The following is a 25068-nucleotide window of genomic DNA, read 5'->3' as shown; positions in this document are numbered from 1 at the left end:
AAAGACGTCAACCAGAGTGTTTATGTTACCTTCTGGGCAAGCTGTTGGCGAAATCTCATTAAACAAAAGAGAGACACTCCTGTTTTAAAGATTACAAACAGAGCACAAAGAAAAAAAAAACCCACCCCAAACCGAACTACATTTGTTTCTTGTTTTAGTCAAATCTTAAAACATATCTGTAAAAAATGATTAACTTGGGACTGCTGACCTGTGTCACGTTTTGCAGGGTCTGAGGGTCAGCCACCTCAGAACTCTGGTGTGTGTTTACAGGTCTCCTGACTGCCTGTGCTCTATTTTGACAGGGCAGATCACATTACTGCAATGATATCGGGGCTAGCAAGAGATTTCTTTCTGTTTAGCAGATAGATGTTCAGGACAGTGCAAAAGACCGTTGAAAAAGTTCTCGGATTTCATCATCTGAGTAACTCCCTGTCACCGCCATACAAGGCGCCATCCTCCCCTAAAGCCCTCTGCAAACACTCAGAGGGCACCTCCCACCCCCAGCATGCTCCACAGAACCCCTCGGTGAAGGCAGCTGGGCAGAGAAAGACAGGATGGGGATGTTATGTCTAGCTAGTGACCTTTTGCCTTTAGGCTGTACTTTCTGGGCTAAAACTCAGGGCCTTTTGTAGTGCTCGGAGAGAAAACACAGTCAATAACTGTTTGAACGAAAGTTGAAACAGAATGGATGCCTAAGTCTGACCCCCCTTCACCAAAACACAGCCCCTTTCTTTCTTCAGCTTCTTCTGTGCACATGATGAATGGCCCCACTCGGCTCCCTGTGCACATCTCTGCCTGGGTCTGTGAAATACGTGCTGTTTCCTGTGTCTGCTCTTAGAAGGCATGCCACGAAGTGCAGGGTTCTGCCTTACTCTTTACTGGGCCCTGCGTTTGAAGACACCAGTCCCCCAGCCCTGATACAGATCACTATGTGCCCTTTCACAAGAGAAAAACAACCCCCTCCCCACCGCCCCCAGCTCTCTCTACCTATCTCTTTATCTCTTCTTTCTGAAGGAATCTGGTTTGTTGCACAAGCTGGTTTCAAACTCCAGGCCTAAAGTAAATCCCTTATCTCAACTTCCTGAGGAGCTGAGACCGTAGGTGCATGCCTCCACGTATTTCTGGATTAAGCCTTAAGCTCTAGCTTCCTTGCCTGTAAAACAGGGAGGCAATTCCTAACCCGCAGAGCTATTGAGAGGCCGAGATAAGGTGTGAAGTGCTGCAGAAACAAGCCCGCATGCTCAGAAGGTAAAATTCTTATTCAAAGCACCCTTATTGCAGTGCATGTCTGGCATGGGGCTGTGTGTGGCTAGCCCTTTGTCACTTGTAGCAAGGGCCAGAGAAGAGGAGAGAAATTCTGTCCGCACAGCCTGAGAACGCAGATGTGTGCTGCTTCTCGGCAAAAATCGGTTGCCGGCACCTAACTTGTCACAGCCCTTCTTCAGGACAAGGTCTGCTGGGAGCAACTGTGAATCTTGCTTTTTTGGGAGCCTCGTGCTTGACGGGGGTAGCTGGCTAGTAGGGCTGTGTTGAACCTGGAAGCATGTGCCCTGCCCAGGGTTACTCAGCTCTCACCCACCCTAACTCTGAGAATGACATTTTTGAAAAGAAACACATGTCGTCTATCCAACCACCCGTTTTAAAATGTAGTAGCTTATTTGAAACAAACTCAAAGCCATCTCCCAACAAGATAGACTGCAACTCTTTCAACCAAATCTGAGCTGGGCATTGTGTCCGCCCTACCTCAGGGCCTTTGCACCCACTTTTCTGCCCCTGCCTGTTCTTGTTCTTACTCAGAGGTCTGGTCAAATGTCACTTCCCCAAAGGGCCTTCTCCTGACCTCCCTATCATAAATAATCTATCAGTGAATGAAAGAGCCAATTCATGGGGTCCTGGGCACTTTTTCCTCCTCATGTCAGCTCCCAGGCCCTCTGGACACTCCTCACCCAAATGTCTTTCCCCAAGCATTTCCCTGACAGCCTCTTAATCACGGACACTGAAGCCGCCATTACCCACATTTTATGTACGGTCACCGGCTACTTGATCTAGTTTTTTTTTAAACTTACACCAGTTATTATTTTATTTCCTGGCACTCCATGGCTAAGAGCACTAGAGTATAAAATAATTTTGTTCTTGTTTTAATTTCATAACGCTCAGATTAAAATGCAACTGTATTTGAACTATGAATTTTCTTTTAGCAGCTCCCTGAATGTTGAGTCTGAATCTTGAGGTAATTAGGAGTCGTCAAGAGACTTCAAGGTTATTAGGTCACAGTGGTGCAATTTTAATTAATGGAATTACTGAATACCTCTTATAAAAGATCCTAGACGACTCTCTCACCCTTCCATGTGGACATATTAAGAAGGAATCGTCTGTGAGGAAATGCACCCTAATCTGACATACTGAGTCTACCACGGGTGGCCTTAATCTTAGACTTTCAACCTCCACAACTGTGCGGAATAAATTTCTGTTAGTAATCTACTGAGCCTGTGGTATTTCATTAGAGCAACATGAATCTCCTAACACACTTGTGATGGGCTTGGATAAATGGACCTCCAAAGGCCCAGAAGAGCCTGGTCCCCAACCTGTGGCAGTATTTGGAGTTGACAGAGCCTCCCAGAGAGGAGGCCTAGTTGGAAATCTTCCAGTGTCAAGCTGTGCTCTTTAAAGAAATCGTAGGAACCAGGTCCTTCCTATCTCTTGGGTGTCTTGGCTAGTTGTGGAGCAGTTTCTACACCCATGTGTTTCCTCCATGATATGCTGTCTCACCACAAGCCACAGATATTGGAACCTGTTGACCATAGACTGAAATCTCTGAAACTATAAACCCAAATGTTTGTCTCCTTCTTAAGTTGATTCTCTTCAGTATTTTGTTGTAGTGACGGAAAGCAGGATAGCTCAATGGGTAGAGGTGCTCCCATACAGGCCCGACAACCTGAGTTCAACCCTCAGATCCCACAAGATGGCAGGAAATGGGCCAACTCCTGAGTGTTGCCCTCTGACTTCTACACACCTTCCAAGGCTTGTGCGCGCCTGTACACACACACACACACACAAACACACACACACACACACACACACACACACACACACCATACACTAAAATTAATAAATAAAATTTGTAGAATATTATTAAAATTTTAAAATTTTAGGTGAAAAGACTGTGACAAAAATGAATTTAATTTTTATAGCAATTAAAGGACTCCAGATATGCTAGAAAGACAATTATCCCTAGATATGCTAGAAAAAAGTGATTATTTGGTGAATGGGGGGGGGGGGAGATCTGACACTACTTAAAACAAGTGAGAAGTGTGCTCCTTCCTGTTTTAAGGAATTTTGCAAAGCAAGCATATTGAAAACATTAACCTTACCTACTACACAAAATTCAAACAAAGGCTTCCCCCTGGTTCTATGAGTAATTAATCAATTTCTCACTCTGATTTTTTTTTATTTTTAAAAAACAAGTTTCTAGTATCCCTGCATCACCCCGAGACATTATTTCTTAAAACGTCATTATGTGCTACAATATTATTTGATTTTTAAACTTATTTTTCTTACTTAAATATAGCCAACGTGATTACTGCACTGTTACCAAGACTTTCCAGAGCGTTTTTTAAAGACACGGTTCTTTTATTTGTCTTTAGCAAGTACTTTTAAGCATTTAGATTGTTTAAACTTAGAGTTAGTCTGAGAGACTGACGATAAAGCTAAGGATAAATACACAGAAGCAAAATAATTACATATAAGTGCTGAAGTCCCCTTAGATTTGTTGTCTGCTCAGGAGCGATAAGTCAAAAGGCAGGTCGGCTGTCTCCACTCTTCCCTCAAGCTAATCTGTTGCAACAATACATTCTAGATAAAAGTTTACAGCCGGAGTGCGATTGAGCAAGAATTCCAGCAGTGGTTCTGAAATGGAAGTGACTGATGAGCTGAGTGATTAGATTTGTTTTTTCTGCTCTCACCCGGGCCCTGGATGTGTTCTGGCAGGTAGGCCTCCATCTCTGCAGAGCAAGGGGTCACCGCGGGCAGCAAGTATCTGAACCACAAAGAAACTTACCACATGGCAGAGCAGTCAAAATTCACCAAAAGCCACTTGTGGGGATTAAAGTTAAAGGAATCTGCAAACTGCAGAGGAATAAGAATAACAAAAAGAAAACAGTTTAGTCCCAGCTCCTTAGGGATAAAGCAAGAGCCTGTGCATTCTAAAAGTTCACATTCTACATTACACGCACACTACTAGCACACAAGATTCCCCATGGGAGAGTTCAAAACACCGGAAATCCAGAATATTTAATTTATAAGTACTATGTCTAGAAAATACAGATAGGGCCTGCAAATACTTTATACACGTCACTCCTTCAACTTCCCGAACTAGCAAAGTTCTCAGAATATGTGTAAAAATCACGAGGACAAGAAAGAGAAAAGTCTCATAACTCATCGGCAGTGATTAGAAATTCCCTCTTTTATTTAACTGAGGGTTCTTTTGCCAGCATGGCAACAACATTGTACTTTCCGTGTACCTAAGGGTTTTCTTTTTCAGCTTTAAGGATGATGTGTAAGTTCACTGAATTCCCGACAGTTACAGCTTTCTTGGCTGGGGGACCAGAGAACAGCTGCAGCTTTACCGACCATGTTTCCAGGGAGAAAATAGGTCTCAACTACCAACAGCAGCTGAAGGCTCCTGGGTTTCAGCTCTGCACTCACAAATCCAAGAGCCTCACAAAGGCTGCTTTCTGCCTTTTTCCAAATGCGGGCCCTGGCTTCCCATGTGACTGATGAGTGGCCACGAGTCCTTGTGAATGTCAGGGATTTGGCCTCAGAGCTCCATTTAGATGGAAGCGAGGCTCAGTCTAGCCCGATTTCCTAAAGGGACATTTTTCAAACTTCCCAAGGCTTTGGGGCTGCTCCTCTTTATTTAATTCCAGGGACCCTCGCTGAGGAGGGAGCAAAGTCCTAAGGGGCCTGATTGGTGTCAGTGATAGACATGGGGCCAGCCAAGCAAGCTTCCATATGGACCCAAGCTGGAGGTGCCGATTCATTTCCTCTCAGGTCTCAGAAAAAGTAATTTCGAGAAGGAGACAGGAAATTACAGCAAGTTTCATTTGTTGATAAAAGGAAACAAAAGGTTAAAGAGGAGCATTGTTTGCTGGGGATTTTATTAGTTCCCTCCGCTGGGGCTGATCTGTTTAAACTTCTTTCATTACGGTACAGTGATATTTTCCTCCCGCTGACAGAGAGGACGGCCCTTATCTGCAAGGGTCGGGCCACAGCAGGATATTGCGGCCGCTTATCTGACCACGGAGCAGCCAAGCCCTCAGCCAGGCAAGGAGAGAGCGGTACCACTAATGGAGGAAAAATTGCAGCGACTCCTTGTCCCTGTGAGTGCCGTGAATGCTGTCTGCTGTTGATAGGATCTGGCTGCGGTGCCCACCGCTGTGGTGGTCTGTCTGTCCCGCACCTCTCTGTGAAAGGTGAAACTCTGAGTTGTCAGTTCAGGCCAGAGAAGAGCACTGGTAGATGAGGAAACCCTAAACCGGATACCTGGACTCAGCAGCCTCCAGGCTAGGCCTGACTACGGGGAAGGAGACCGTGGCCCTTCTTCCCTCCACTAGGACAAATGGGTGGAGTGTTCCTTGACTAAAACGCTTCTTTATGTTTAAAAGTATTTGCACATGCAGAGTGAAATAAATTAGCCGTTGGACCCAAACCTAAACATGAAACATAAATGTTCAAAGATTACAGCTTGGAGGTAATTCTACTCAGTCTTTTTTAAAATTTCTGTGTATGAAATAAAGCTTCATGATATGGAATTTGCCACTTTGGCATAATATAAGTGCTTGGAAAGTGGAAAGTTTCTGATTTTGGACGTTGGAGTTTGGATTAGAAATGTCCACACACCATTGAGATTAGTGTTCATTTCTGAGACCCAAATACCCACAAAACTAGCTATGGAACATTAAGGGGTTTGGCATCAGAATCGTAGTATCAGAACTTTCCACATGTTAACGCAAACCCTCAGTACTTAGTAATTTTGACCTCTTTCTACTTCCTAGAATGGACCTAAGTTTAGCATGTAAGAAACACTCCATAAGGAATTACTGACTGCATAAGTGAGTAAATAAATGCAGCTGAGACAATAAGGAATTAGTGACTGCATATGCAAATGAATTAATGCAGTACAGATAGAAACCACAGGGCTATTTCGTTCATTAGCAAGAAGAGGAGATTGTTCTCTTCAAAGATGGGACAATTTGTATTCCATACCTTTGACATTCGCTTTTCTGTTACTACAGTCTTATGAGAATTCAAAATAGTAATTAGAAAATTGATTGGCGAGCCTGACATGCAAGCAGAAAGAGGTGGAGAGGGAGTTTCTTCAAGCGCTAGTGGAAAATAATGAAAACATCTAATGCGTGCTCAGTCCTCTATGCAGCACACTCTTCTTAAATCCTTTAAGTGCGATTAACACAGCCACTCCTTAGGATCACCTCACAAAGGATTCATCACAAGGAAAGCCATTTTATGATGTGAGGAGAGGATACCTGAACTGCCCAAGGGCACATGGTGAGTCCAATCTGGGAGTGTAATGCTAAAGCCTGCTTGCTAGTCCTGCTTCCCTTAGAAGGTAAGGTCTCAAGAAACCACTTTTTCCAAGAAGAAAGCAATTCTTTCCTGGCTAAGGCACTGACCCCCCTATTTTAGGATCTCCTTCCTTGGACACACTTCTACAAAAGGCCTCTTGGGGCTCTTTACATTAATCTGCTAGTTGCCAGGTAGAATAGCTTCCTAGTCGATGGAATTCTGCTAGAGTCTGGAAAGCTGTTGGTGAAATCTGCATTAAGTCTGCTTTTACTTATGTTCCATAGTTCTATGGAGAGAAGAGTCCTGGCTAACTGTTTTGATAGCTACTTCTCAAGGAAGAGTTTCATTTGGCACGATAGGACACATTTTGCAATTTTCAGAAGAGTCCATGGGACACGTAAATTCATTGGTTACTTTCTGTGGGATACTGACTAGTGTGACCGTCTTGCTCAGGTATACGAGAAGAATGTGAAAAACACGTTAAGCCAGATTGGAGGGAATTACGGGTTGACATTTTGAATTATTGTTTGACTGGAATGCGTAGAAATGTCGTTTTGCTCAGAAACAGTTTTCCATAGCTTCCTGTGGACACACCTAACCTACGCTGCACAGCCCTGTCTAGGATTCGTAGGAACTGGGAACTAGCTGTCAGTTTCAGAAACGCTTCAAAAGACAGACTGCATGACTGGAGTCCTCAGCCCCTGTCCTAAGGAAGTGTCATGTTTTTTACTAAGCTAGTTTTCGTTTTTAAAAATTATGTATGGGGGGCATGGGATGTATACACGTGAACGCAGGTGTGCACAGGCTAGAGTCATCAAATCTCCTAGAATTGCAGTTATGGGAGTAAATTCTGGAAATCAGACTCAAGTCCTCTGCAAGAACAGCATGTACTCGTAATCACTGATTCATTTCCCCAGCTCCCTGAGGAGATGTAATTTCTAATAACCATTGCAATTGGCTAGAAAGTAGTTTGCTGAAAGAAACCCAAGCAGTAAGAGTTGGGGTGTCCAATTCTTACAAAAGGAGACTTCACTGATAACACATTGGGTTTGGGTTTGGTTTGGTTTTTTTTTTTTTTTTTTTTTTAATGATCTTGGGGTAGCGCTGTTGCTCAGTGGCAGAGTACTTGCCAGATATACAGGAGGTCCCTGGGCTTGGTTCCCAGTGCAAAGAAAGTCAAAATAAAGGCCTTATTGAACAGCTTAAGGCATACTCACCTCCACACCATTCAGAAGATACCTGAACTCAGGACAGATAAAGGCACTGCCAGCATATGCAGCATCAATGTGTAGCCACACACCCTCCAGGTTGCCTAATGGTCAGAAGCAAATGGTGAGATCACACCTGGGCACACCCCCATCTCATGTGGAGCAAGAAATGCCTGCCTAGAGTCTAGCATATGTCTCCTCTCTGAATCAGTCACTTTTCCTGTTGTTATGATAAAATACCATAACAAAAGCAACTTAAGGGAGAATGGGCTTCCGTGGTTCACAGTTCAAGGTAGGGTAGTTCATACAGCAGGTTTCTGAAGCAGGTCATCCTGTTGAATCTATGGGCAAGCAGCAGAAAATGACCAATACTTGTTCTCAGCTAGCTTTCTACTTTTATGCAGTACAGGTCCCTAAACCCAGTGAATTGTGTTACCACTTTTAGGGTGGGTATTTCCACCTCGATCAACCTAATCCAGATAATCCTCCAAAGGTCTGGCCAGAGGCTAACCTAATCTAAAAAAAGGTACAGGTGTGCCTGGAGGCTTGTCTCCTAGTGATTCTAGGTCCCATCAAATTGACAGTCAACACTAACCTTCAGTCCAACCACACATAACTTTTATACCTTAAAGACAGCATTCTCACCTTACTTTGTTTGGGAATGAGAGAGCCTTCTCTGCAAGCACATTCCCGCAATATGTATGTATCCTGGCTCACTGCTCTGCTATCTGCCTGTATCCACCTAGCCTAAACTTCATTCTTTCATAGGGAAATGAAGCTTTAAGTGTACACTAGATAATACACCTACTTTGCCTATCCTATCACTTAGAAGTCAGTGAAAAAACATTCATTTTTGAGGCTAGGCATAGTACTGCACACCTTTAATCCAAACACTCAGGAGGCAGAGACAGGTGTATCTCTGTGAGTTCGAGGCCAGCCTAGTCTACAAAGCAAGTTCCAGGACAGCCAGGGCTGTCACACAGAAAAACCAAAACAAACAAACAGAATGGGAGAGAGAGAGAGAGAGAGAGAGAGAGAGAGAGAGAGAGAGAGAGAGAGAGAGAGAGAGAGAGAGAGAGAAGGAAGGAAGGAAGGAAGGAAAGAAAGAAAGGAAAAGAAAAGAAAAATTGATTTTCATTGTTGTATAGCAATTTTATATAAATTGAAACATTCCATCCCAGAGAGAGGCCTCTTAAGACTCAGGAAGAAAACAAATCTTACAGGTCTCAGGAACTTGTAAGATTTATAAGACCTCCTCCCCAAAATTATATATATATATATATATATATATATATATATATATATATATTCCACTTTTTTTTTTTTTTTTTGTGTGTGTGTGTGTGTGTGTGTGTGTGTGTGTGTGTGTATGGATACTAGGGAAAGGAGACTGGTCAGCAGTGCTGCCTACAAGTTCTACAGGAAGTTCCAGGATGCAGATTCTTTGAGATATCACCCAGGCTCATGTGGGCTTTTCAGTGATGTAACTGCCCTTGAGTCATTCCTGTGAGTAACCCCGCACCCAAACTCCTGTAAATAAAGTAAATGGTTCACCAAGTTGGACTTTTGTGGAATTGTTAATTTGGTCTTTCATTGGTTTCCTGTCTGAGATGAGTAATGCTTTGTATCTTTCTAGGAAAACTCATACAACATGAGAAATAGCCCAGTCACCAAGTATAGTCATGAGGTGGCTAAGACCTAATGGTTGAGGCTACAGAGAGGATAACAGGAACCCATCCCTGTATAGGCCAAGATACTGGTGTCTTATATTTGTACAGAAGGGTGGATCCACCACGGATTTTTCATACATGATGGCCATTAATGTGTGTGCCGAGAGGAAAAATGAGTCATTCTGAACTCTGCTGATAAAAATGTAAAAGTCATTCCAAAGCTTTGTTTCAGTTTATTCTTCAAACTAAGACTCTTAGGAAATCAAGGTCAGATGAAACACAAGCTTGTGGATACCACTATGCCAGGACACTATGTTAAAAAACCAAGGTGCAAAGAGAAACTCCAAGTCATCGGAAGCAAGAGTGAACATGTCAGTCTCAGCAGCTGCTCACATGACCCCAATTGGATGAAGCAAGAGACAAAGCCTTATAATAACACAAGACTCTCCCCCAGGGAACAGCAGGATCATGATGGATGGCCATCCAGCCATCACTCAGATTAGCTGTGAGGCCAGAAGAACTCTATACTCCTTTGTAAGACAAGACAAGCTATAATTTGAATGTCCATTAAATCAAGCTGAGGATATTACCTTTGGGAAGTGACCAGATTATCATGGTAGCATTCAGTTAACATCCTTATAAAGGAAACACCAGAAAGACTGCTTGTATCTTCTACCGTGTGAGTGCACATAGAAGGCACCACCCATTAGCTAGGGTACAAGTTCTCTCCAGGAATCAAATCTCCTAGTGCCTTGATCCTGTGTTTCCACACACCAGAAATGTAAATAATGAATTCCTGTTGTTTTATGGGCCTCTGGGGTCTGTGGTGTTTTGTGGAGCACCCCAAATGGACTAAAACAAGGTGACTCCATGTTTTCTCTGGGTGCTGCTTGGGGTCCCACATAGACTTCTATCTATAGAATTTGTTTTTTTTAGCTCAAGTCCTCTAACAAAGTTCCACAGATGCCACTGTTCATGTTCAGTTCAGGATGTTGAATGAAGGAGTAAGACAAAACAAGATAGAAAGTCTGCATGGGCCCACAGTAAGAAACACTCATGCCATGGCTTGGGAAGGTAGGGGTCTGGAAGGGCATGTAGGTGCCCTTTCTCTCTCATTCCTCTGTTGCTCCTCCCATATCCTCTACCCTAGAGAGAAAGGCATGCTGGGTAAGTCAATGAAACCTTGAAAAGAAAGTAGGTCATTCAGTTGCACTCCTGAGTGTCTCAGAGCCTGTTTCATAGCACCCAGATGAGAGACAGTTCAGTCTGAGTCTCAACAGCTAAGTGGGGAACAGCTAAGGCCACTCTAGAATGCTTCAGGTACCTTCGCCAACAAACCTGGTTTAGTAGGTAAGAAAAGACTCAATGGAGCACCAAATAAGCTCTACTAAAGAATCAAGTTTACCTGTAAAAAATCCAATTTCTGCTCTGGTTCCTAAGAGATGACCTATGGACCTCTTTTTTTTTTTTTTTTTTTTTTTTTGCCTGGGGCTTTGGCCTAGACATTCTGATCCTATAATTTACGATGGAGCCGCTGGGCAATGACACAGCAGTTTTGACTTCTGGAAAAGTTGTTCTTTAAAGGTACTAGCTGGGCTTCCAGAAGAGGCTGAGTAGAACTAAGTCCTCACAAAAACACAGTAAAGCATTAGAAGAGCTTGCCTGGTAGGGGAAATATCTTGACCCAGTGCACATGGTTGCACATTATAAACTAGAGCAGTTCATACCCTCATGACTCTTCAGAGACCACCAGAAACCCTGTATGCTCACTCTTCAAACCTCTGTTATATGTGTCTCCTTGGCTGATTTTAATCCCTGTCTTCAACCATCCTTGTGAGCTTGTTCTCAGGAAGTTTTGAGTCTTCTAGCAGGTTATAATATCTAAAGGAGTTTGAGGAGTCCTGAAGCTGTAGCAAGTGTCTGAAAAGAGGTTCTCAGATGCAAGAATGCCTTGTGGAGACTGTCTTCTTTGACTTGGATTAGCCCCAAACTCCAACAAAAGATAACTCACAATGCTCCTTAGGAGCTTCTATATGGGGGCTGTTGAGATGGCTCAGCATTAAGAGCACTGACTGCTCTTCTAGAGGTCTTGAGTTTAATTCCCAGCAGCCCCGTGGTGGCTCACAACCACCTGTAGTGGGATCTGATGCCCTCTTCAGGCATGGAGGAGGAAGAGGAGGAAGAAGAAGAAGAGGAGGAGGAGGAGGAAGAGGAAGAAGAAGAGGAAGAGGAGGAGGAAGAGGAAGAAGAAGAAGAAGAAGAAGAAGAAGAAGAAGAAGAAGAGGAGGAGGAGGAGGAGGAGGAGGAGGAGGAGGAGGAGGAGGAGGAGGAGGAGGAGGAGGAGGAGGAGGAAGAGGAGGAGGGGAGGAGGAGGAGGAAGAAGAAGAAGAAGAAGAAGAAGAAGAAGAAGAAGAAGAAGAAGAAGAAGAAGAAGAAGTTGTTGTCATCTCTCTATGGGCTTCTCTTGGACCTATGAGGAAGTGAGATGGGGTTGACACAGCCTAATGTTCTGTATCATCCATGTTTAACTGATACTAGCCCTATCATCCAGGTCTTCCAGCACATGTAGGAATTGTGTGGATGCAGCATGAACACACAACAGTTAGATATAGGGAGTTACACATGCCAGGAACATTACCACTGAGACCACACCACCTTTGATTTCTGCAGCCCTTGGCCTCTTCCTCCTCCTCCAAACGATTTTCTATGGGACTACCTCAGTATGCAGAAACCAGGCCAGGCTGGCCATGGTGCATAGCCCCTCTGGCCCTCAGGATGAAGCTATGGCGGGCTGTAATACATTCCTCCCCTCCCTGTTCCCTGAGACTGCCTACGTTGCTCAGCCAGACCCCTTCCTCAGTGTCCCCATATGTGTATCCAGCTTCTAAGGCTGCCATCTATCCATCTGCCATAACCTAACCTCTTCTTAATTGATGTCTCCTATGGCAATTGATTCATCCAGGTGGACTAATGTCCTCATCCTCTCTGGTGTGCCATTTTCAGGGGGACCAAACAGAGCCTGAGTTTTTTGAAGCAGAAACTGGGAGAAAGTCATCTTCTGAGAGATGGTGAGTGAATACCTCTGTGTTGTTACGACTAGGTTATTTTAATCAATAGGATAAGGCCGGCTCAGAACACAGTGCTTGGTGGTAAAGCATGCTAATTGATGATAGCTAAATAAAGAGACAGTGGGTTACAAAGGTTTTAACTCTAAGACACTACCACTGGTTAGTAATATTGCCCTCAAGTATGAACATTGGCCATGCATGAAAGAGTTTGGTGTTGGCCTGTCAACACCCCCAACATTGTCCCAAGAGCAATCTCTGGGATTGAACCCAAACAGCAAAGCACATCTCAGGCTCTACCCACAGCACCAGAACTCCCTGATAGAGGGAGCTGCAGGCCAGCAGGGCAGCCTGAGCTGTAATCATCTAGCACTGTGAGCATTAATGGCAGGGGCCACCTGCTGGCTGTCATCTTCCTGCTCCTGTGGGGAGCCAGATTGAGTTCAGGGATAGCAGCCGTGTAGGCTCAAGCTGGCAGAAGACTCCAGTGCTTTAAATCCGATAGCCCTGGGGAATGACATCAGCCGGCTGTTGGCCAGGACATTCAGTCCTTGGCCTGACATCTGAGTCAGAGGACTTGGACTTGCTTGGCTGAGCTTGCGAAGGTCTGCAGCTAACGAGGCCCACAGTACAGCCATAGCTGGAGATGGCCAGCTAGTTCAGTTCTCAGCCTGCTGTGTGTGCCTGTCTTTAGCCAGTAATAATCACAGCTGTGCCATCGCTCACAACAGGTGGGGCCAAATCCTGAGTGCATGGCAAGGCTGTGTCCACCCCACTTCTCATGGTGGGTGATTAGCCTCACGGTCCTGGCAGTACAAGCATGTACTACACGTAGTCCATGTCTTTCCTACAGCCCAAATGTCTGCATGAACTCCCCTGAGCTGCACTGTGAAGGAAATACTGTTTTCCCATTATGAGAGCCGTTTTTCTTTCCAATTTTTAGATAGGGGGAAATGAAGGTCAGATTTAAGACATGCAGCTGTAAGCTATAAGCTCCTCTGCTGCTGAAGGCCCTGGCCAGCCCCCACCACCGCCACGCCAGCATGCCTGTAGCACCACCTCCACCGCCTCTCCTGCTAGCCAGGGAACAGTGACCCAGGGGAGAAGAGCTCATTCCCGAGAAGAGACGGCAAGCAAACCAGGGGTTAGGAGAGGTGGGAAACGTGCTTGGCCCACACAGACCGGCAATGAAGCCAAATGCCAAGCAGGTGTCGTGATGTCTGGCACCAGTCAAAGGACTGAGGTCAGAGAGCTTGCTAGGGACAGCTCCACCCTAGCCTTCACATCCCTGGGGGACAGGGAAGAGTGAGGTTCATGGGCTGATATATCCTTGGTGCCTTAGAAACAGTTCCAAGGCCTGCTGAGTTCCCAGTGCTCACACTAAAGGTGAAACTTTAGAAAACACAGGCATTTGTTCATTTTTGCAACGAACACAGAATTCTAGTCTCAATGAGGAAGACAAAACGTCCTGATTGAGGGAGCAAGGGAGAGAGCACGAGGCCTGGAAATGATCTGAAATGGAGCATTCTCTGCACAAGTTTAGCTTGAAAGTATTGATTTGCTAGATCAATACGAACAGCCGCGCGCGCTGCTTAATGAAGGGCAGTCTGAGAAATGTATCATTCCGTAAGGTGGTCATTAGGAAAGCATGGCAGAGTGTGCTTGTGCACACCCAGGATGTAGCAACGCCATCTTAACTGGTGTTTACCCTCACTGAAAATGTTACTACACACCACAATCTTGTCTTTAATTTATTCATTTTATTTTATTCTTTTATTTTTTGGTTTTTCAAGACAGAGTTCCTCTATGTATATCTGGCTGTCCTGGAACTCACTCTGTAGACCAGGCTGGCCTCAAACTCGGAGATCTGCCTGCCTCTGCCTTCTTAATGCTGGGATTAAAGGCATGCGCTAACACCATCTGGTTTACAATAATTTACTTTCTTTAAAAAAAATAAAAATGTGTCAGGGGTGGCACATGCCTTTAATCCCAGCACTCGGGAGGCAGAGGTAGGCGGATCTCTGTGTTCAAGGCCAGCCTGGTCTACAGGACAGTCAAGACTACACAGAGAAACTCTGTCTTCAAAAACCAAAAACCAAAAACCAAAAAAAAAAAAAAAAAAAAGAGGCATGACAAAAGACTGGATTCAAACAACTCAGGCCATGTGAATGTCATGCACACATAGGACCTTCATGTTGGGTTAATTGCCCCAAATGTTGATGAGCTTAGTTTCCTTAACAGGGCTACCGTATCCTAAACATTATATTCCCATGAAGTACTTGAACATTTTCTCCCTTTCCAATAGTATGTTGGTATTATTAAGCTCAGCTGTGTTTAATTAGCTCAAACTCTGAGTCTGTGAAATTTAAGTCAATGGGGTTACATTATTGTAAATATAAGACAAGGCGTGCAAATCATGATGATTAGAATTAATGATGAGGCGCACGGCTCAAAGTGAAAGGTTGGCTAAACCCGACCCCTCTATGTAAAGAATACTTTTTTTTGGGTGGGGGGGGTTCGAGACAGGGTTTCTCTGTGTAGTTTTGGTACCTGTCCTAGATCTCTCTCTGTAGACTAGGCTGGCCTCGAACTCACAGAGACCCACCTGGCTCTACCTCCCGAGTGCTGAAATGAAAGGCATGTGCCACCACTGCCCCGCTAAGAATACTTTTAAAAAAGAAAATTGAATCAGATACTTACAGATGGGTCCTACTTCTAGGAGATTGTCGAAGGAGCAGCAAGATGTGGTTCCCAGTGTAACAACCACCTAGGAAGTAAAAAACAACGCTTTTATCCACCATGCTGCCATTGTTGTAACCCAGCCCCTCTTCCACAGCCACCGATAGTAGACAGCATTCACAATGCTAATGAACACGTACATGGAAATGGAAACCCATGAATATGTGTTTAATCTCTTGGTTAAAGTGTCGTAGCACATAAAGAGAACAAACCTACAAACAAAAGTCTCCACTGTGGGCTGGGGAGATGGCTCAGTGGGTAAGAATGCTTTCTGTGAAAGCAAAAGGACCTGAGTTCAAATCCCTAGCTCCCACATAAAACCTAGGCATGGCCTCACATGCTTGTAACTCCAGCTTTGGGGGACAGACACTGGGGGATGCTGGGGACTTTCTGGTCAGTTGACTTAGCCAAAACTGCAGGCCTCAGGTTCAGTGAGAGACCCTGCCTAAAAGAATAATACAAAGGCTGGAGCGATGGCTCAGCAGTTAAGAGCATTTGCTGCTCTTATAGAAGACCCAGGTTTGGTTCCCAGAACCCACATGGCTGTTCACAATTGTCCATAACTCCAGTTTCAGGGGATCCAATGCCCCCTTTGGACCTCCATGGGCACCAGGCCATACATGATGCACATACATATATGCTGACAAAACACTCATACCATATATATAAATAAATAAAATATGTGTGTTATATATTATATATTTACTGTATTATATTATATATATATTTGTTTTATACACACACACACACACACACACACACACACACACACACTTTCATTTTTTGTTTTTTTGAGACAGGGTTTCTCTGTATAGCCCTAGCTGTCTTGGAACTCACTCTGTAAACCAGGCTGGCCTTGAACAGAGATCCACCTGCCTCTTCCTTCCTGGTGCTGGGATTAAAGGTGTGCAACACCACTGCCTGGCACATTTCCCCGATTTCTAAGAGCTCTCTGGGCAGCTGATGTGTTGGAGGCTTTGGTGATACCTTTGAATCATTTCTACTCCTATATGTAACTCAAATAAAATTAATTGATTCACTATATTGGACTTTGATGACACTCTTGCTTTGGTCTGTTATGGGTTCCCAATCTGGAGTGGGTAGATGCTTGTTCCAGAAATATTTACACACACACATAACCATAAATATAAACAAATCTGAGCTCTGAACTGTGAGGCTAGTAAGTATTGGCTTTAGTGAATGATCACCCACATTTGACCTACAAAAGATTTTTCAGGGAATGGAGCCTTGAGTGGAAATGAGGGAATTCAGTCACATGAATTCCTATATGCTACTTCATCAGCTGAATCTGTTGGAGATAAGAACATAGTTCCTATAGAATCAAGAATTTAGACATTTTCACCTAGTTTGGTGTGTGTGTGTGTGTGTGTGTGTGTGTGTGTGTGTGTGTATACATCACAGAGCAAGCACATCAGAGATGACACACACTGAGGCCAGCTGGGATGTGTGGAGGTGTGAGTAGAGTGGTTCTTGTAGGGCCACAACTATGATAGCTCTACAGCTGACTCACTCTAGGGTCAGTTAAGCCACACCAGAATATTGTTCAAGAGTGGGCCTCAATGTCCTTACTCGAGGACCTTTCTTCTCCAGAATGCCATTGCTCCCAAAGATTTGCTTTAGCCTTCAAAAGCTCGGTGAGAAAGTTCTGCTGGTGCTGGCAATGATGCCAAAGGGTGTTCTGAGAAAACATGGAGTGCTGTGGGTCATGCAATGGGAAGTATGACCTGGAATCCATCCTCTCGGTGCCTTGGGATGCTGGTACTCACGTTGTTCATTCACATGACTGTCTCTTTCTCTAGACCCACAATGTTCTTGAAACCAGGTCTTTATGTTGGTGGCAATTTGTACTTTGCTGGACATGGAATGGATGCTAAAATATATTTACTGAACTGACATGCTCCAAATGATAAGAAAAGGTCTTGTTTATGAAAGCCAAGGGCTGATCAGATTCATAGAAGCCATGCTGTTGGGATAGTGGACTTTCTCTTCAGGCTTGATGAAGTTTCATGCACTCTTGTGTCCAGTGCATGTCAAAGGTCAAGGGTGCATGATTGTTCAAGTCTACCCAAAAATAGTGTCACACAGTGCTATTTGAACAAGGTTTGCACCTTGTGTCAAGTCCATCGCTCCAACAATATTAACTACACCACAGGACCCAAGTGTTAACTTGGGCAGGTCAGAAACTCAGACATAGTTATCTGGCAAGGCCTTTCTGGCTCCATTACACAGATGACCACCTATATTTGTCCTGAAAGCCAAACCCATCTCTCAACAAGATCCTACTCTCTTGCCAGGTAACATGACATTTGTGGGTCACTCACCTGGCTGCCTGGGCCCTGATTCTCACATAGAGACTTGAGTTGGTGGAGGTACTTGGCATTATTTGTCACAGGTAATGCCTTTACCAGGGATCAGAGTTTTTCTGTACCCAGTTGTAGGAGATGGTGGCTATGCAGGTCCTGGCAGAGCTCTGACAGCTTCTTTGTAACACCCATCTCTATCCACAAAGATCTGCCCCTAACAGGGCTGTCCTCAGGCAGGCTTAGCAAAGGCAAACACTTGAATACAGGCTTTGTGATTGTGGATGGATGGTGATCCAGCAGACCATGAAGTCATCCACTGAAGACTATTGTCCTATTCACAGGTCCCCAGGACAGGACCATGTCATGCCGTGGGGTGCACCATAGGGAACACATGCCGAAACTCCAGGACATGTCAGATGTGGGGGTGAGAAAGACATGGCCTTTCTCTTGGTGCTCATGGGAAGTTAGAGTCAAGGCAGGCAAAGAGGCTGCTTTGACTAATTTTAGAGGCTCAGGCTGCCTATAATTATTTGGTACCTGGCTATGTCAGGGGTAAACAGGGAGACAGCACCCTAAAGAGAGAACCTCACTGAGGCTCTTCTTTGGTTAGTGTCCATATGAAAATTTAATTTGTCACTCAGTCTTTGATTCAGAAGAGGTAGACCCTTTAGGGACATCATTGCCAAAGACATCAGAGCATCAGAAAAGCAATAAAAGTCATCCGCAGTGACACAGGCCTGCTATTGCAGCTTTCAGGAGTGGAGGCAGTGGGATCTCAAGTTTGAGGTCAGTTTGGACTATCTAGGAAGACCATGTCAGGGCAGGCAAGATGACTCATTGGGTAGAGGTTCTTGCCGCTGAGCTTGATGACCTAGGTTTGATTTCCAGGACCCATGTAGTGGAAGGAGAGAATTGTTTCCTACAAGTTGTCCACTGGCCTCCACATCCACAATAAACAAATGTAATTTAAAAAAAAAAAAAAAAAGAAGACCCTGTCCCAAAAGAACAAAAATCAAATGAGAGAGAGAGAGAGAGAGAGAGAGAGAGAGAGAGAGAGAGAGAGAGAGAGAGAGAGCCCTAGGTGTGAGGCTCAGCTGCCTTGCATTGCTGGGCTGCTTGCCGGGCCCCATCTTTCTCACTCACAAGGTAACATAATGGACACAGGACTCGCCCAGTGTGAGAGGTATCAGTGGGCTTCCAGGGCCCCTGTTTCCAGGCTCTCCTGAGCCTCAGACTCCTCTAGCTCTCAACGCAGCTTCTTCTTCACTCCACGCATTCAATCAACGTTCTCCACACTTGCCTCATTCGTACAAGATGAGTCATGCCGTGGGCCTTGGGGTCACATGTGGTTTTTCTCTGCTCTCTGTAATTTCATCCTGATATTTAACTGAATATTAAAATGCTTTGCTTTAGGTACCTGGCTAACTGGGTCAGCTCATCGTAGGACTCTTAAAACGCTTTGTCTGTGTTATTCAGGGTAACACTGTGTAGTTTCAGTAGAAACAGATTGACTTCAGACATTAATACTGCGTTATCGTCTCCATTTGTGTCTCTTAGAGATGACATATTTGCAATGCAGCAGTTATTTCAGCTTCATCTCATTTTCTCATCTAAACACTAATTGGCCTAAGCACGATAATTTCTGCTGTTAAATTCATACATGTTAAACATTTGCTTGTTCAAATCAGCTTTTATCTATTACTACGTGCACAAAGAGTATAGAGAATGATTCCTGCCAAATATGATTACTGCTTATCGCCTGAGATGAGCTTTTGGTCAACATAAACGCTCGTTCTTAGGTTTGCACACAAGTATTGATTTATTTATAATGAGCTTGAGACAACTGAGCACAAACAATAACGTTCTGCCTTGTTCTGGAAGGAGCCTTGATGGGAGAATAAAAACGGAGTGACTGTTTGGAGTGCTTTGCTGGTGTAGTCTGGTTGCTCTGAGTGCTTCCTGGGTAGATCATCACAATGACCTTAGACAGGCTCACCATCCCTGCTTCATGCTTGACTTAAAGAAGGTGCCAGAGTAGGTGCACACGGCCAGGGACAGCTCCATGGTGATACCACTAGCCACACCTTTGGAAGACCGTGGTCCCGAGTGCTCGCCACAGGCCCCAGTCCTTTCTAGCTGCAGAGGAGTTGTGAGCAGGCAGTGAAGACCTAAGATGGTGAAGCAGAAGGGGGCTGCATGGACAGTGTCCTAATGACTTGCCCACGTGCCACCGAGCTACAAGTCAGCTTGTCCTAATTCTCAGAAGCCATATTAAAGCTAGCACCTGCTCTGCTCCAGGCTCTGATTACCCCGGCTCAGCATCGCTCAGTGACGCTAACCTGATTTCAGTGTGCTCTGCAGAGCCCTAATCACATTTGTGCAGCAGGAGGGGGCAGGAGCCAGAGCAAGCCTCTATCTTCAGAGCCTGCGGCCTTCCTGCTAGGGACAGAGCCTGTGTGACCTCCTCCCCTGCTGTCCCTACCCCACCAGCCCTTTTTCCTCACGTACGTGTCTTGCAGGCATTGCCCTTTGCTGATGTTATTAAGTTGGCTTTATTGGAGGAGCAAACTATCATGAAGAAAATCGAAAGAGAGAAGCTTTATTATGGGACTCAAGTCCATGGAAGGACAGAATCAGCTTTCTTCGTCAGACTCAGCCAAATATGCCTTTTATTCTCAGTAGTGGGTATCCAGCTAGAGGGCCCTGCAATTCTTGACATATCTCAGAAGGGTGCATATGGCTGTTACACATGCACAGATGCAAATACTTTTGACCACCAAGGAGCATTAGGGAACTAAGGCAAGGCCTAGCTACTACCCCTTCTCCATCCCAGTTGAATAGCCCCAAGCTGCATCTTGAAATAACCAACCATTTGCACTGTCTCACATATGCTGTGCTCTTTCACACTGATGAATGTTATCAATCCTCATTCCTTTAACAAAAAATGCAATGCACCATGAATCCCTGCCTGTCCAACCTCAAGGATATAGTTGCTATAGTGTTGCTTAGCAACAGGCATTATTGATCCTCTCTAAAGCTGATTGCATCTTCTACTCTTGTCTGTATATGTAGCTAGAAAATGGTGGAAAGACCAGGCATATCTGTATCTTTGGCATGAAAAACCTCTCCAAGAGGAAACAGTCGGTGGCTGGTCAGATATCCTCAGAGTTGGTCAAGGGACACTGAGATACAAGCACTTGTCGAATGTGTGAATGCATGAATGCACTGTGACACTTCCCTTTGTGCCAATGCAAAGGACTGGTGATATCTGTAGCTTCCGCCTGCAAAAGGGCCAGGACATCCTCTAATATTTTCTGCAGTTTGATTTGTTAAAGCACAATTCAAAAAAATGGCATATTGTTTCTCTCTCCCCTCCTGCACGGAAATAAAATTCAGCTCTATTTCAGTGAACTGTGAAGTCTTCACTTCAGTACTTGCGGTCCTCCTCACTTGGTTTCTCCAGGTGAGCACATGAATACAGCTGACCCTCTGTATCTGAGGTTTGATTTGAGGTTGGGTTCTAACAACTTGACACTGCTCAGGTGGCCAAGAGTCTGAGACTAAATAGGCCGAGGACCAAGGGGAAAACCAAATACTACTGTTTTGCTACATGAACATATCAATAAAACGACTCATAATGACATTCTGCTATCCTCATGGATCACTGTGCTCAGTCATCATCAGAGAAGCTTCCTCCTGCAGTAGATTAAAACTAACACATAGACCCACCGTTGGACAGTGTGAAGAGAGTGAGAGAACTTGGAACACTCAGTTCTAAAAGGGAGGTATTCATCAAATCCCTCCCCTCAAGGATCAGGGAACCATACACAAGAGGAGGCAAGAAGATTATAAGAGTCAGAGGGGATGAGTGATGTCAAAGAAACATGTCTTCCAGAAACACCAAGACTGACGCACAAATGAACTCACAGAGACTGTGGCAGCACACACAGACGTGCACAGGTCCCAACCAGACATGGTCCCAGCACTGAGATGGGGAAGCAGATGGAAGCTCCCACCCTCAGCTAAGGATCTAGCTCCAATGAATAGCCGCTTGCAAAGGAAAAAGTAGTTTCTCCCAGGGAGTCTCACTGGCTGTACAAACCACACTCCAAGGCAGGTCCCATGTGCAGCCGTGGTGGCCAACACAAAATGAACTCCAAAGGATTTTTGGAGACTTTTTTTTTTCTTGGTCTCATATTACTTTGTTTGTTTGTTTAAACTTACTGGTCTTTGGCTTGTAAATGACGGTTTCTGATTTTGTGTTTATATGGTGTGTGTGCACATGTGTAAGCATTTCTTGGGATCTTTCTTTGTTTCTCTTTTCCTTCTTTTCATTGTTAGTTTGTTCATTTTATTTTATTCATGCTTGTCTTTTTTATTTGCCTGTTTGTTTTCTTAAGAGAGAGAAACAATGTGTGGAGCCGGAAGGGTGTGTGTGTGTGGGGGGATCTGGTAGATGAGAGGGAAAGCCATGATTAGAATATATTGTATGAAAATAACTATTTTCAATTAAAAGTGAAATTTAAAAAATATTTGGAAAAAAATCCAGAAAGTTCCAAAATGAACACTTGAATTTGCTGGGCATGAAGTACTATGTGCTAAATCCATGAATAAAAATATGTGTAGGCATTGCTTTAGACATCAGCAGCACTTAAAATATATAGAAAGGTTATATGCAAATACTGTGGGTTTTCATAGAAGGCACTTGAGCATCCACAGGCTTCCTGGAAACAATATCCTGTGGATAGTGAGATACAACTCTATGCATAAACCTCTCATTTCTGTACATTTTCCACAAGCCCAATGTATATAGTGAATGTAAACATTTCATTACAAAAAAAATTAAACTGAACACAGTAATGCAGGAAATTTGAGAGTGTGCTGGTTAGTTTTTTGTCAACTTGACACAAGCTAGGGAATAGGGAACCTCAATTGAGAAAATGCTCCCATCAAATTAGCCTGTAAGCAAGTCTGTGGGGGCATTTTCTTGATTAATGTGTGATGTGAGAGGGCCAAGATCACTGTGGGAAATGCTACCTCTAGGCAGATGGTCTGGATTGTATAAGAAAACTGAGCAAGCCATGAGAACAAGCCAATAAGCAGGATTGCTCCACGATCTCTGCTTTACTTCCTGCCCCCAGGTTTCTGACTTGAGTTCCTGCTCTGATTTCCCTTCAAATGGACTGTGATTGGGTTGTGTAAGTTAAATAAACACTCCTAGCCCCAAGCTGCGTTTGGTTAGCGTTGATCACAGCATCAGAAAGCACACAAGGACAGGGGGTATTATACACCATATAGAAAGAAATTGGAAAGTGGCAGAAGCTAGTCTTTTCATTTCAATCATCATTAGGAAGAACAGAATGGCTGGGGAAATTGCTCGGTTGGTCAAGTGTCTGCCATGCAAGCATGAGGATAAGAATTTGATCCCCAGTATCCTTGTAAAAAGTTGGGGGAGGCAGTATGTGCCTGTAATCCCAGGGCTTGTGCAGGGAGTGAGAACAGGTGGATCCCTGGAGCTCACTCATCAACCAACCTAGTTCCAAGTTCAATGAGAGACCTTGTCTCAAAAATTCAGATGGAGAACAATTGAAGAAGATAACCAACATTGACAGCTGTTAGCCACATGTACACACACAAGGATACATGCACACATACTACTGCATGTACATATGTACACGTGCATGCACATGGACATGCATGTACTACACCACACACAAACAAACAAAGAAGAGAAACTCTGGTATATGTTACAATATGGAAGAATGCTGAAGACCTTATGCTAAGTGGAAAATATCTTTCATGAAAAGAGGTACCTTAAGGTACTTGGAGCAATAAAATTCATAGGCACACAAAATACAAGAGTGATTTCTAGGGGCTTAAGGGAGTGGAAGTTATTATTTAATGGACACAAAATTTCAATCTTGTGAGAAGAAAAGACATTTGTGAATTGACAAATGGTAATAACTACATATATACTAATCATTTGAACATAGTTTAGTAAGTTATATATACAGGTGCAGAGTTGCAAAGAAAAGTTGTAACATTAGCTTTTGGAATAAAACAATAGCAATTATTATTCTGAAAGCTCATATTTCATAACACACACCCAGATGGTCCCTGGCTTACAGTGGTGTAACTCCAGACTTTTCAAACTATGACAGTGTGGCAGTGATACACAGCAGTAGAAACTTCAGGCTTAATGTACTAAACAGCACTGAAAATCACATTTGGAAGTGGTTAATGTATTTTATACTATGTGTATTTTCTCCAAATCAAAAACTAAAAAAAAAAAAAAAAAAATCACAGAGTGGGGACAACATAGCAATAACAAAATAACTTTTAATGATGCTGAAGAGTCAGTTTGCTCCCTCAAGGAAACCGCAACCCTTATTGGTATGCATCCCTCAACAAAATACATGAATTAAAAATTGATAGACCTACAGAAAGAAACAGATGAGCCAACCCTCATAGTTAAAGACTCTTAATACTCTCCTACCAGGAATAGATAGATCCAAGAGACAGAAATTTGATAAAGATGTACTTGAGTTGAAAAGTACCATCAACCATTCGATCTAATTAAATCTGTAAAATACTTCACATAATGATCATAGAATGTATCTTCTTTGCAGGTTTACGTGGAACATTCACTAACACAAGCCACATTCTGGGCCATAAAACACATCTCAATAAATTTGAAAGAATAGATATTGTACAAGATACGTTTTTAAATTACAGTGGAATTTAAGGAGAAATCACTGACCAAAAGATAGCTAGATTATACCCCAAACTCTGAATAATCATAAAAACCCATTTCTAAATGTCAAAGGAAAATTCTCAAGAAATACTAAAAAGTACTTTAGCTCTTAGAAAATGACACTACAATTCAAGATAATTTATCAAGATAGTGAAATTGCTTAGAGATTTATAGCATTGAATGCATCTACTAGAATAAAGTAAGCCTAAAATCTATAACCCAAGTAATCACCTTAGAAAACTAGTAAAAGAAGAAAATTAAGTGCAAAGTGAACACAAGAAAATAAAAAGAAATACCAATGAGTCAATGAAATGGGAAATAGTAAAAAGCTGATTCTTTGAAAAGATCAATAAACGTGATAGACTTTTAGCCAGATTAGCTAAGACAAAACAGCAAAGACACAAATGATTAACATCAAAATTGAAACTGGAACCATCACTACTGATCTGATTGGCATTGAAAAGATAATAAAGAATATTATGGGCTCTGATTTCATAGACATTAAAGGGGGTAATAAGGAATATCATGGGCTCGGTGTCCACAAATTTAAAGACTCAAATGAAATGCATAAATTTCTTGAGAGATTTAACATAAATCTTACATAAAGGTAAATAAATACTGTCAGTAGAGCTGTATGTATTGAAATTGTGTCTCTAGTCAATAACTTGCAAAAAAACGACAGCACACCATGCCCAACTGGGCTCCTCAGTTGCTCCACTGAAAATT

General features: G+C 43.5%; 1 protein-coding gene across 1 annotated transcript in view; it reads right to left on the bottom strand.

Annotated features, from left to right (window-relative positions):
* Ddc (dopa decarboxylase) overlaps positions 1–25068 on the bottom strand; it is a 60190-nt gene that overhangs the window by 9438 nt on the left and 25684 nt on the right. The window contains exons 6-9 of the mRNA XM_059275327.1: positions 15226–15292; positions 7800–7894; positions 4058–4125; positions 3701–3707 (exon numbers count right to left, since the gene is read on the bottom strand). Coding sequence (XP_059131310.1) covers positions 3701–3707; positions 4058–4125; positions 7800–7894; positions 15226–15292 — 237 coding nt within the window. The remainder of the gene's footprint in view (positions 1–3700; positions 3708–4057; positions 4126–7799; positions 7895–15225; positions 15293–25068) is intronic.

This window comes from Peromyscus eremicus, chromosome 10, assembly GCF_949786415.1.
Source record: "Peromyscus eremicus chromosome 10, PerEre_H2_v1, whole genome shotgun sequence".
NCBI lineage: Eukaryota > Metazoa > Chordata > Mammalia > Rodentia > Cricetidae > Peromyscus > Peromyscus eremicus.
The sequence above is the reverse complement of the archived record's forward strand: the minus strand, read 5'-3'. Positions and strand labels throughout refer to the sequence as shown.